The 13,946-nt window shown below is 53.6% G+C and overlaps 1 protein-coding gene across 1 annotated transcript in view; it reads left to right on the top strand.

Moving 5' to 3' along the window:
- The window catches only part of PRAG1 (PEAK1 related, kinase-activating pseudokinase 1), a 50,704-nt gene extending 36,997 nt beyond the window's left edge, over positions 1 to 13,707 (top strand). Inside the window, exons 5-6 of the mRNA XM_045810855.2 lie at positions 3,625 to 4,382; positions 11,484 to 13,707. Of these exons, the coding sequence (XP_045666811.2) occupies positions 3,625 to 4,382; positions 11,484 to 12,665 (1,940 nt within the window). The 3' untranslated portion in view covers positions 12,666 to 13,707. The remainder of the gene's footprint in view (positions 1 to 3,624; positions 4,383 to 11,483) is intronic.
- Positions 13,708 to 13,946: the final 239 nt, after the last annotated feature.

Here is a 13,946-nt window from a genome sequence, read left to right as displayed (position 1 = left end):
AGGAAGGAAGGAAAGGAAGGGAGGAAGGAAAGAAAAAGAAAGCAAGAAAGAAAGAAAGGGAAAGGAGAGGAAAGGAAAGGGAAAGGAAAACCTTAAGTTAAGAAGGATGCCTCAGTTTGGAAGGTGATTGTGCCTTTTACAGAATTAGGCCATTTTTTTTTTTTTACCTCAAAATCACCATATGTGTACGTAATGCCCAATTATATGGGAAGGTGCACATTTCGGGGGAGCCTCACTTCCTTGGATGTGGTTTGGGAACTACAGCCGCCCTGCTGGGGATGTGTGTGGTCAGGCAGCACTGGGGGGCAGTGCCATCCTCTGATCAGTACGTGCTTTGTTGGGTGACAAACACGGAGCATCTAAGAAACAAAGAAAAATGAACCGTTTTCCACCTAACACCCAGTGCTCCTTGCCGGGTTTACCTGTAGATGTGATCAAAGGCGCTGACTAACACAGTTCCCACGGGAGAGCAAGAGAACACCCAGAGGGTCAGGGAGAAACTCACTTCCTTCCCAACTGCCTGAACACACAAGTTATTTTTGGTGGGAAAGCAGAACCTCTTGATTCTCTTTACGAATCTAGGGAAAAAGAAGTGTTACAGACTTTTTTTTTTTTTTTTTTTTATGATTCCTGCTATCCTTACAGATTGAAAAGTTGACCCCAGGGGCAGCTGAGGGGACTAGAGGTAGGGGAACTAGAGGTATTTTATTTCAGGGGGAGCTTTGAGACCAAATGCATGTTGGGAGGGGTTGAAAATGGAGTAAGTGGCCAAAATGATAGACTCTTCCTGCCGGAAGGGACTTTCACTGTGACGCCATCAGGTCAGTTTTTAGAGGAGGGAACTCAGCCGGGTGAGGGCAACAGCAAGCTCGGGGCTGGCCCTGCTGTCTGCCCTCAGACCACAGTTGAGGCAGAAAAGGCTGTGATGGGGGTGTCCTGGAGAGCTGTACAGGGAGGGCAGGGAAGGCAAACCGCCAAAGATGGGGAAATAGGCTTTATTAAAGCGGCGACTCGGCCAGAAACTGACTTGTCAGACACACCCCGGCCAGCGGGACTGGGGACCAGAAGGAGTCCTCACCGTAGGCAGGCTGTCCCTGTCACTGGAGACACGGATTAAAGCATTGACCAGGGACTCGGATCACACTCCCCTGCCTCCCCTCGTCCCCCCACCTCTTCTGTCTGTCGGTGACAAATGGAGAATCAGACGCCTCGACGTGTTCCGCCGTCCAGAGTGCAGAAAGGCCAGGACACGGACCTGTTTCCTCCTGGCTGCCCTCTTCCTCACCACCTGGCTCCTTGGTGGCTGAGGCTTAGTGTCCTTTGAGAGCCCCATATTTAAGGGGTCTTGCTGTTCCGTTTTTCAGTCCAGGAGCTAGCGAGGGATCCTCCCCCTGCTTTCTCAGCCTCTGCTAGAAGGACAACAGAGAGGAAGTGAGTGCGCAGCCCTAGCCTTCAGCCGCCCCCACTGCTGACTGCACCCTTGAGAGGAGAAAGGTTTCTTCCTGGAGAGTGTGGGGTAGGGGACCTTCCAGAACCTGCTGAGATCAGCTGCGATCAGGGTCTCCCGTCCTCTGGCTGCCTGGCTCTCGCTTGCCCCCCTTCTGACTGTGAGGGGAGCCTACACGGGTGTGTAGAGTTGGCTGGCCTGACCGTGCCAGTGCTGCTTGGTTTATAATCAACCTGGCCTCCTGGAAGGGTATAAACTCTCCTTCAGCCTTGCTGGCAGGTGCCCTGCCTGTCATTAGCAGCGCAGGGTGAGGCGGGAAGGAAAACGGCCTGTGATCTTGATAAGCCACGGGGCAGCGAGAGTGCTCGCCTAGTGCAGACGTGGGAGCGAGAGAAGCACTGTGCTTTCTCCAGGGTCTGGGAAGAGAGATAGTAGAGGCAGGGAAGGTGTTGGTGTGGGGTCCGACCGCCTTGCTGTGCCACGCAGGCTTCTCTCTGCGTGAACCTGTCGGTTCCCGGCTCCTGTGTTCGTCAAGCTGCATGCAGCCACTTGACCATGCTGCGAGCTTTGCATCTGGGCTTGGCCTGGATGGGAGGCCCCTGCTGTCAGCAACCTGATGCTACTCTCATCAGTGAAGCTATGGCACAGATGTCAGCACCCGCTCTGCCCGGGGCTGGAGGAGCCCTGATGACCTGTGCATTCACCTTGCTCCGGAGAGGGACCCTCCTCCCTATGGAATGTCCTGAGTAAGGAAGCCCAGTGCTGATCTGAGGGGCCCAGTGCCCTTGCTTGTTCCTCGGGGGCCCCTTCTGTCCCCACTTTGGTTAGAGAACGCAGAGGGGGACTCAGCGTGGGCAGAGAAAGCGGTTAACTCTGCAGGAGCAGACCTAGAAAGATGGTGTGCCTCGACGCGGAACTCACAGTTTGCTTCCTTGGGGGCCTTTCACTGTGTGCCTGGGGCCTGTGTGTTTGTTGTAGCTCCTGCATTCCGGTCATTCTGCTCAGGTGGGGAGAGGTGCAGAGAGACACCACGTGCCCTGCCCATAGGATGACATGGCTTGGGGAACTCCACGAGGGGCACGTGTCCCTGGTGCCTTCCTCGAATGTAAGACCCATAGTTCTCTCACATTTTAACCTTCGGGATTCTAGGAGGCATTTTACGACCTATGAATACAGTGAGTGCTTCTGTTACCACCCTAAAAGCTGCTATCAAAATAGTGGGGACATCCTCCAGTCAGTTCTGAGAGTGAGAGACTGTTTCAGTTTGCCCTTTCCTGTGCCCAGTGGTTGTGCCATTTTCCCTGCATGTTTTTACCTGAGCTCTTGTTTCATGGTGAAACCTGTTTTCTAGGCTGATATAAAGAGTGAAGTGCGGCTTTCGTCTGGTCTAGACCGGCTCCAGCTCACCGTCTGTGATGTGTCTGAACATCCCCATGCTCTGGGGGTGGGGGAGGGGGCTGAGGCCGTGATGGAGTTTCCTCCACCCTGTCCCCCACCAGGGTCAGCATCCCTGTGCCCCACTATGGGAATTGGGGGTCTAGGAAAGACTTGCTTTCTCTTGAGATCTATTTCTTCATTTATAAAGTCACGTACCTCCTCCTTCTAAGACATTTCTGGGTCTGCCCTGCCCCCCAAGGCACCAGGGTGTTTGTCAAAACTCAAAGAAGTACACACTAAAAAGGGGGGGGTTGCTATAGGTAAATTGTACTCTCTATTAACCTCTGTTAACTTTTAAAAAATCCACTGAAAGCACACATTCAGGTTTGCTGTTGCCGTTGTAGGCATTGCTTGCAAAATGTTGGTAAACAACCCAGGTGTCCGTCACGAGGGGATCAGTTAAATTATGATACGTGCATAGGGTGATATATTATGGGATCACTGTTAAAAAGAATTGGATAGATCTGTACATCTGATCTGTTGTTTGGCAAGTCCCCAGAAGGATCCCTGGAAATTGCCAGCAGTGGTTTCCTCCGATGAGGGGGACTGGGTGCTAAGGGACAGGGAAGGAGGAACACTTCGTTGGCACCATACACCTTTTTTGCATTTTGAATTTTGTTCATTGTACATTTGTTGTCTCTGAGAAATAGATACAAATAAAATAAATTGCTTTGACAGCAGGGCCCCAGAATTGAGTGGCCTTGGCCTCTAGCCTGATTGTTGCTATTTCTCAATTTCAGGCCCTTCGTCCGAGCCAGCACACTCGCCCACCAGCAGTGGGAAGAAGCTCTTTGCTCCTGTTCCATTCCCTTCTGGCTCCATTGAGGATGTGTCCCCCAGTGGCCCCCTACAACCCCCACCTCTCCCCCAGAAGAAGTTAGTGAGCCGGGCAGCCTCTTCACCCGATGGCTTCTTCTGGACCCAAGGCTCCCCCAAGCCAAGAACAGCGAGTCCCAAGCTGAACCTCAGCCACTCAGAAACCAACGTCTGTGCCCACGAAGAGCCCCGCTTCAGCTACTCCTCAAGCCCTGGGAGCCGCCATCATCCTATCTTCTCCTCTTCTGAGCCCCTGGAGAAAACATTCAAAGGCAACGGCCACTGGGTGCCAATACCAGGGCTGGCGGGCAGCAAGAGTGGCCGCGGGAGCCCCAGCCTCCAGTGCAAAGGGGTCCCTTCGGCCTCGTCCTCCCAGCTGAGCGTGTCCAGCCAGGCGTCCACCAGCAGCACCCAGCTTCAGCTCCACAGCCTGCTGAGCAGCATCAGCAGCAAGGAGGGCACCTATGCCAAGCTTGGGGGGCTCTATGCCCAGTCCCTGGTCCGCCTCGTGGCCAAGTGCGAGGACCTCTTCATGGGCGGCCAGAAAAAGGAGCTGCACTTCAACGAGAATAACTGGTCACTCTTCAAACTGACTTGTAACAAGCCCTGTTGTGACTCTGGGGATGCCATCTATTACTGTGCCACCTGCTCTGAGGACCCCGGCAGCACCTACGCTGTGAAAGTAGGTACCACCCCACCCCCTGTGCTTCCATTCTGCACTGCAGCAGGCTGGCCCTGGATGTGACTAGGCTGCAGCTCGAGCAAGGCCTCTCACCTGTCCGGGCTGCAGGTTCAGGCTTGAAGCCTGAGCTTCCTGCCAACACTTAGTGCTCACCGATTTCTCCCTCAGTCTGGCCCAGGACACAGTACAGTGCGGGGAGATTTGTAGTGGGAATGTAACATTCTCCTCTGCCTATGTGATCTAGTTGGATTAGGGAAACAAGTTGTCTTTTTAAGGCAGCCGAGAGTTCATTTATTCATCAGATTTTTACAGAGTGCCTACCGCATGCCAGGTATTTTGTAAAGATCTGAGTAGATAGAGATAAACATAAGGTTCCTATGGAGCTTATAATCTAGGAAGGGAGATAGCCAATGAAGATATTGTTCTGCACATGTTAGAGCTGGAGAGTGCTAGACCTAAGCATCATCTTGAGCAATAAGAGTAATTGCATAGATGAAGCATTTGCTATGCAACAGGCCTCTCAGGTGTATTCACTCCACAACCTCACAGCGTCACACTGCAGATGGTTTTTCCAGATGGGGAATCAGAGAAGGATTAAGTAGTCTGCCCACAGCTAGCCGGTGGCTGAGATGGAAGTGAATGCTGCTTTGTTTTGCCTGCAACACCTCTGCTACCACCCTGTTGGTTAAGAAAAAGGAAGTTCAGAGAAGTTAGGTGACAAGCCCAAGGTGACACAGCTCTTGAATCTTTGCCACTGGATCAGGGCTGTTGCTACCACCCCCCATTGTTGTCTCAGGATGCGGCTGTCAGCAAGCTGGCCGGGCTGTCTACACCCCTCTGGCCACTCTGGTCTCTGACACACACTCTGGTTCTTCCAGGCAGCCCCTTCTCTCATCTTTTTTGGCATCCCTTGAATACCTAGTGGTTCTGGAGCTCTTCTGTAAATGGAAGCCTTTGTGGGGAGCAAGGAGGGAAACGCTGAGCTCTTTTCTGCTATCACCTGTCCCCAGATATTCTTTAATTTCCAGTTAGAAAGAAATGCAGATAGTGAACTAACATGAAATGGTCTGGGGAGGAAGCATAGCTTCCTGCTTACCAGTGGAGAGTTGTTGTTTGTTTGTTTGTTAATATTACGATTATTGGCCAAGGAAAATGGCAGTGACTTTACTTTGAGCTTTTTCTCTGAAGAACTTGGTGACACCACCCTAAAAGACAGATGGGTAACCTCTGATTTATATGTTCAGGGGGCTATATTTAATTATTTGCTGACTTCTTAGGGAAAAACAGGGTGGTGGGGGCTGTACGGCTACAAGGAGGATCCAGCTGATGGTCCAGAAATCAAGGCCCCCAAAGACGAGGCAGGTGTGGCCAAGATGGCAGGCACTAGATGGAGGCAAACGCCAGCGTCTTGGGGGAGAGTCTGTGCATTTCTTGAATCTCGTGGTCTCTTTTTATCTAAACGCAGCAGCTACATTCTTGATAAGCGATCCTGCCCTGCCACTCCCCAACACCAGTTAAAGCAAAAAAGAAACAATCCCAGTGTTTCCCTTCCTGTTAGGATGGTGCCGTATCCAATCGAGGGGAAGTGAGTGGACGCTCGGTGAGCTGAACGTGAGAAGCCTTGTTATCCTGTCGGCCCAGATCCCAGCCAGTGAAAGGGTGAAAGGGCCGTACATGTGAGCTCCTGGAAGGCTGAGGCAGGGAGGTGCCTGGAGGGGGTGCTTTGCTCTTGCCAGCCCCGGGAAACCTGAGGAGGTGACCCCTCCCTGGGGTCAAAGGGCATAGGCCCCTGTCACCTGTCTCCTGAGGCTGAATCTGGGCTCATTCAGTGCCTCTTCATTTTGAGGAGCAAAGAACCTGGTGGAACAGGCTTACTGCCTCTTGCCACTGGCTAGACCATGATGTGACCCTGCTGCAAGAACCCAGGGGCTGCCTGGCACAACCTCTTCCACCGGATCAGAACCTCGGGACAAAGGGGTCTGGTTTTTATATATATATTTTTTTAATAAGTTCATTTTCATCTTATTTTTTTTAATATTTTATTTATTTATTTGACAGAGAGAGAGTGAGAGAGAGCACAAGCAGGGGGAGTGGCAGGCAGAGGAAGAGGGAGAAACAGGAGCCCAATACGAGGCTCCACCCCAGGACCCTGAGATCATGACCTGAGCCGAAGGCAGACTGAGCCACCCAGGCACCCCCATGGTTTTTGTATTTCTAAGTGCTTGTCATGTGCAGCTTGGATCTAGGACCTCCTGTAATACTGCAGAGTTAGCCACGTTCTCTGAAGAACAATGCAGAAAATCCAGCTTTCCCAGAGGAGGTGAGAAACGGGCATTCCTCCCCATTCATTAGAAATGTAAACCATAAGGAAACGAGAAGCTAGGCCCTGGCCCTCTAAGGAAGACATTCCCTGGGTGTCCTGTTTGACTTTGCCCGAGACTTGGAAGCCCAGGGACTATCTATGTCATGTACGAAAAGGAAATTCGGAGAAGAGCTTCAAATATCCAGAGTCTAGGGAACAACAGTATCAATTTGCAAGTGCTCCTGGCCTGGTAATTGTGGGGTGGGGGCTTTTGGAACCTCGTTTCCCACGTGCAGCTCTCCCACTTCATTAGTGCTGCAGTCTAGACGGAACACAGTCACCTGGAATCCGCGGGACCCAGCGGTCCCCCCTCCCGCGCCGCCGCCGCCCTGTTGCGGGGCTCACTTCATCTGTGCCTGGTACGCAGGAGCCTTGCTGGCGAGTCCCCATTAGCAAAAGCAGGCTCGCACCTGCTCCCATGAAATGCCGGGCCCTCTGTTTACGAGCTCGGCGCCCTGCCGCAGCCGGGAGATTAAAGCCAGCTCTTGCAGCCCTGCTCCGGGAATACGTGGTAGGGGAAAAAGAAGAAATCATCAGCTGTGTGTGAGTTTTCGGGGAGGCTTTATTCCTCAGTCAGCTCGAACTCCAGTTCGGTAATTAGGGACCTGTGTTAAGCCAGCTGGGCCTTCTTTATTTAACAAACGTGACTTCGCCCAGATTTTTCACCACGAATGAGGCTGTGGCTCCGAAGTTTAAAGTGAGACTTGGCTCAGCAAAGCGTTTGAAATTTGAGCTGAACCAAAGGTTTGTGTGGTCTTGCACTAAAACCCAAGCACAAACTCCCTGAAAATGAAGTGGAGGGGATGAGGGTGGAGAAGAAGGCTCCCCACCCCTGCGCCCCTTCCTCTGCCCACACCCACCCTGCCGCATGGTAAAAAAGGATGTCAGGGGGCAGCCGCCCATGCCCCCCCCCCCACCTTTGTACTGTGCTGACTCTCGGACGCGGGGCAGTGAGGAAGCTGCGGGTCCTAGCAGAGGACTAGGTCCCCGATTTTGAAATGCATCCAGCCCCCGTTGCCATTTACTCTGCTCCTTCATTCACACGTCTGTGCAAACTGTCAGTGGTGTTTGCTGGGCCCAGGCTTTTGATACCCTTGAGAAAAGGGATCCTTGGAAACACTTCCCAGGCCCTGGCCAGCTGCACCCTCCAGGTTTGTACAATAACCCACAAGCTGGCTCGGGATTGCCTCACCACATGGCTCCAGCCAGACCTGCAGAGCAATCACCATAGCAACCTTTCCCAGGGCGTGCTCACCGTGGGCCAGTCACTATGCTGAGAGCCACACCTGCGTCGTGTCATGGACGGCTCACAGTGGCCCTGGGAGCAGGGACCTGGATCACGGCCCTGATTGCAGAGGAGAAACCAGACTGGGACACATCGGGTTGATCCTCATTATTTGTGGATTCCGTATTTTTGAATCCACTCTCTAAAATTTATGTGTAACCCCAAATCATTTTTTGTGGTCACTGCACGCACAGAGTAGGAGGAAATTTGTGTCACCCGTGGTATGAACTCCCAGCCCGGGTGTGACAAGGCAAGGCTCTGGCTTCCTGTCTCAGCACTCATCCGTGAACGAGTGTCCTTGTTGTGGTCTCTTTACTGCCTCGTTCTTCACGTTTGTGCTTCGTGTTGATGATTTCACTGTTGAAAATGACCAGGCCGAGCGCTGCAGTCCTGTCTGGCATTCCTGAGTGCCAGAAGGCTGTGATGTGTGTCTGCAAGAGCGTTAAGTAAACTGCGTTCAGTCCTGAGTTACAGTGCTGGCCGTGAATCCGCAGTGTCTGCTGCTAACGCGTCTTTAAACAGAAACACGCACAAAACAAGGTTCTGCACTGGCCCGTTGGTAAAATGTTGTGACCAGACGCTTGTAAGAACTTCGCCTTGGCCGTTTCCCTTAGGAGCGACGGGTCAGCATTCACTCGTAACGTGTTTGTGGGCTACTTAATAGAACAGACCACTGCAAACAGCAAGAATCGATTGTCACTTGCCAGTGTTTGCAGAGTTCGGAGTTAAGCCAAGGTCTTTTTCACGCCCAAGCCCATACTTTTGGGCCCCGGAACACCTCTCACTGGTACAATCTTGGGCAAATAATTTAACCCCTTGGAGCCTGTTTCCTCTTCCGTAGTGGCTCCTTCCTCCTCGGGTTGTCTGAGATGGAACGAGACACTGCGTGAAAAACGCTTAGTAGGCCCCAGTGCCTCACACATGCAAGAGTTAGGCTGGGGTCTGTGGTGGCTGAGAAGCTCTCACGGGAGGAGAGTGACCCTGACCACAGCAGCACGTTGCCCACGTAGCCCCGGCTGGCACGGCAGACAGGTCCGTACACAGTGGTTGGGATCGAGATGCGAGACCACTTTTTGAGGGCAGCAAATTCCCTTTCGTTTTTTGTTTTGCTTTTTGTTTTTTAAGATTTTATGTATTTATTTATTTGAGAGAGAGAGAGAGAGAACGAGCAGCAGGGAGGGACAGAGGGAAAAGGACACGGGGCTCGACCCCAGGCATCATGACCTGAGCCGAAGGCAGACGCTCAACCAGCTGAGCCACCCAGGCGCCCCTCCCTTCCTTCAATAGTGTTTCAGAAGACTGCCATTTAAAATCCAGATACAGTTGGGTGGGCTAGAACCAGGAGTCTGCAACAATCCCCCACCCCCGCCATGTGTTCCAGAATCATTCCTGTTAGTGTTAATAGGAAGCAGTGTCTGGGAGAAAATGTGCTGCCATTTTATTTCTGTTTCACTTCTGTAATGGATTACTAAATTAATGTGTTACCTGCCCCCCCCCCATCGTGTTTAAAAGTTTCCTCAGAGGCTGGACTCTCTTATGCTGAGAAGGTTTGGATAGCTGCAGCCTAAATCAATCTCTGCGAGAAGATGCTTGCAACAGAACTCCTGAAAACGTCCCCTGTTAGCACATGGCGCTGCACAGACACGGCTGGATGCCTCGTGTGTGGCAAGGCAGCCGCCCGGAGGGTGATTCTGGGCCGTCTGTAGGCTGGTATGGTAACGGTAGAGGCGAGGCCTTTCTCTGCAGGACTGCACACCCATGCTTACCTTTCCGTAAAGCGTGGCCGAGGCTGCACTGTATTCTTGGGAGAGAGGAGCCCACCGGCTGTCTTCTGTCCCTTTCACGTACTTGCAGGGAAATCGAGGCCTGACCCAGGGTCATTATGTCTGCTGGAGACTCTCCAGCTGGGGCAGCTGCAGGAGGATTAGCGGTGCTCCAGAGGCACGGGGGGCTGGTGCTGTCATGCGGAGGAGACGATGTCGGGAGGCAGGGGAGGGGTGGTCGTGGGGATTCTCCAGAGGAGCTTGAGATCACCGGCTGGTTTATTCCTCCCTTCAGTTCTGAGGGTGCCCTGGGCACTTGGGCATCCCTAACCCTGGAGAGTGTCTGTTCTCTTTCGGCTCTGTGACTCACCCTCGGAGGACAGCGTGTGGCTTCCATCCAGCACTGCCAGTAACACCGGCTGGCCCTGCAGGCCATGGCGGCACGCAGGCCTTGCATATTTACCTGGATCTAGAAACTGGGGCAGCCTGAGGGAACTTGGCCACGTCCTCGAGGGGCCTGCTTCTGTCCCTGAGATTCCCCAAGAAGGGAGCGTCCCCCGTGGTTGGACATATCCGCTGTCAGGTGGCTGCCTTAGGGTGCAAGGGACGGGGAGTCAGGCTGACAGCCTGTGTAAACTCCGGTCTGACTTCCTGAGAATTTGTCCGGCCCACACCATGGGCAGAAGGATGTCTTCCTGCTGGTACCTGGGTGCCACCCTGCACGTCGCTCTGCAGGAACCCCATTCCTCCTGGGTTGTGTAGTCATTTCATGTTTCACCTTTTTTTTTTTTTTAAAGATTTCTTTATTTGAGAGAGAGTGAGCAATTGGGGGGGAGTGCTGAGGGAGAGAAAGAATCACAAGCAGACTCCCCGCTGAGCACAGAGCCTGATGAGGGGCTCTATCCCAGGACCCTGAGACCACATCCTGAGCCAAAAATCAAGAGTCGGTGCTTAACCAAGGAGCCACCCAGGCACCTTTATGTTTAACTTTTAAAGAAATTGCCAAACCCTGTTCCAAAGTGATGGCACCGTTTTCCACTCCACCAGCAATGTGGGAGGGTTCCCATTTCTCTGCATCCTTCCAGACACTTGTTATTGTCCGTCATTCTTATTATAGACGTTCTAGCGGGCGTCCACTAGAACCTCCCTGTGGCTTGGACCTGCATCTCCCTAATGAGCACCCCTTCGGGTGCCTATGGCCATTTACATAGGTCTTTGGTACAATGCCTATTAATATCTTTTGCTGTCTTTTGATTGGGTAACTTATCTCCTAATTATTGAGTTGTAAGAATTTTTTGTTCCATTTTATTTAGAAAATCATGTATCAGCTATGTATTTTGTAAGTATTTTCTCCAGCCTATGACTTGTCTTTTCTTTTTCTTAATGGTATCTTTAGAAGCAAAAAAGAAGAACTTTGATCATTATCTACTTTTTTCTTTTGTGGACAGGGAGGTATCTGACAACTCTTTGCCCAACCCAAAGTCGCAAAGCTCCCTGTGTTTTCTTTTAAAATGTGCATGTTTGGCTCATACACTGAAGTCCCTGTGATCCCTTTTGAGGTAATCTGTGTGTACGGTGTGAATAAGGTCTCAGCTCACCTTTTTGCAGATGGATACCAAAACGTCCCAACACCATTTGTTGAGCAGGTTGATGGAGTCCATTCTTGACCTCACTTTGCCTTTTCCCCACAGATCTGCAAAACCCCTGAGCCCAAGACAGCCTCGTACTGCAGCCCTTCTGTGCCCGTGCATTTCAACATCCAGCAGGACTGCGGCCACTTCGTGGCTTCGGTGCCCTCCAGCATGCTCACCTCTCCGGACGCACCCAAGGACTCTCTGCCTGCACTGCCCTCACACCCCCCTGCCCAGGAGCAGGACTGCGTGGTGGTCATCACCCCAGAGGTGCCCCACCAGACGGCCTCTGACTTCGTGAGGGACTCAGCCACCAGCCATCAGTCGGAACCTGAGGCTTACGAGCGGCGCGTGTGCTTCCTGCTTCTGCAGCTCTGCAACGGGCTAGAGCATCTGAAGGAGCACGGCATCATCCACCGGGACCTGTGCCTGGAGAACCTGCTGCTGGTGCACTGCGCCCCGCAGGCCTCCCCCGGCCCCACCTCTGCCACGCCCGCTCCCCCTGTCTCCAGTGCCGCCGCCACTGCCGCATCCCCTTCCCCGGCTGCTGCTCCCTCTCCTTGCCCCGCTGCCGCTTCCCCCACCGGTGTCACTCCCGGTCCCTCGGCTGCCCCCGCCTGCCAGGAAGCGCCCGGCGAGAAGTACCTGCCCCGGCTCATCATCAGCAACTTCCTGAAGGCCAAGCAGAAGCCGGGCGGCACCGCCAACCTGCAGCAGAAAAAGAGCCAGGCCCGGCTGGCCCCCGAGATCGTGTCGGCCTCCCAGTACCGCAAGTTCGATGAGTTCCAAACGGGCATCCTCATTTACGAGCTGCTCCACCAGCCCAACCCGTTCGAGGTGCGCGCGCAGCTGCGGGAGCAGGACTACCGGCAGGAAGACCTGCCCCCGCTGCCGGCCCTGTCCCTCTACTCGCCGGGCCTGCAGCAGCTCGCGCACCTGCTGCTGGAGGCCGACCCCATCAAGCGCATCCGCATCGGCGAGGCCAAGCGGGTGCTGCAGTGCCTGCTGTGGGGGCCGCGGCGGGAGCTGGTGGAGCAGCCGGGCACGTCGGAGGAGGTGCTGTGCGGCACACTGCACAACTGGATCGACATGAAGCGCGCCCTGATGATGATGAAGTTTGCCGAGAGGGCGGTGGACCGCAGGCGCGGGGTGGAGCTGGAGGACTGGCTGTGCTGCCAGTATCTGGCGTCCGCAGAGCCGGGGGCCCTCTTACAGTCCCTGAAGCTCCTGCAGCTTCTGTGAGCGCAGCGCCTGGCCCCGCACTTTAGCCGCCCGCTTCCCTGCCCGACCCCAGACCCGCCCCCGCGCCCTACCTTGCCTGGGCAACGTCTCCTCCCCCTGGGAAATGGTACAAACGACTGTCATACATGAATGTAATATATATGTATAAAATCTAAATATGAAAGACTGCGGCTGTCATTGCCCACTCTGGCCTCCCCCTCGTCCCCAGGTCCCCCGTTTCTTCCTGCAACTATGTCCACTTCTGGCTCAGCGCCAGGGCCTGGGGACAGTTCTGCCAACAGAGCGAAGCCTGCACTCTGGCTTCGCTGCCTCCTCATGGGATCACTTCACCCTCTAGTCAAAAGGCTATTTTTAAAAAAACAAACAAAAAAATCCCTCATTTAAAAAAACAATTGGGGTTTGAGTCATTAGCAAACCTCTTTTATCGCAGAGTGCCTGAGCACGTTAGTATCTTGGGGCGTTGAATTGCATCTAAGCCTCTGAGCAGTGGCTTCAAGACCACTTGAGGTGTCCGTATCTCACACTTCTGAGGGCAGCAGGCCCCTGGGCCTGGGGCGCATGGCCACCACTTGACCTCCCCTGCTCCCCTCCCCACCCAGCAGGCTCTTAGAAAGAACCCAGACTCAACTGTGAGCCCAGCAGAGGTTCAGAATTCAACCCCACTGTTCCGGATCATTTCCAGCGTGCTGAAGCTGCTTGCCAGTTGTACTGGTCAGAGGCCTGGCTGAAGCAGAATCCACCCCAGATGGTTCAAATGAAGAAACTTGAATGGGGCCATTTAGAGAGGCGTGAGCGGGGTTAAGAGCCAAAAGGAAAGGTGATGAGGCAAAAGCAGGGGCTGAGGGGCACCTGGGTGGCGCAGTCGTTAAGCGTCTGCCTTTGGCTCAGGGCGTGATCCTGGCGTTCTGGGATCGAGTCCCACATCGGGCTCCTCCGCTGGGAGCCTGCTTCTTCCTCTCCCACTCCCCCTGCTTGTGTTCCCTCTCTCCCTGGCTGTCTCTCTGTCACATAAATAAATAAAATCTAAAAAAAAAAAAAAAAACGGGCTGAAGTGGGAGAACTAGCTATTCACCCTCTGTTTCCCACCTGTCATCCCCAGGCCAAGCCCAAGGGGGGCTCCGGAGATGGAGTTAGCAGGAATGGCCTCCTCGGGGCAGGGAATGGGGAAGGATGGGCGGCATGCTGCCTCTTGCCTCGACGGTGCTAGAGAACAGCAGTGCCAGAATAAAACAGGTGTTCCGGCTCCCGGACCAGTAATCTCCCTGCTGTCCTAAGCTCCTC

Source organism: Ursus americanus, chromosome 27 (assembly GCF_024610735.1).
Source record: "Ursus americanus isolate L20-20 chromosome 27, mUrsAme1.1.p, whole genome shotgun sequence".
Classification (NCBI taxonomy): Eukaryota; Metazoa; Chordata; class Mammalia; order Carnivora; family Ursidae; genus Ursus; species Ursus americanus.
This window is presented reverse-complemented; position numbering and strand designations above follow the sequence as displayed.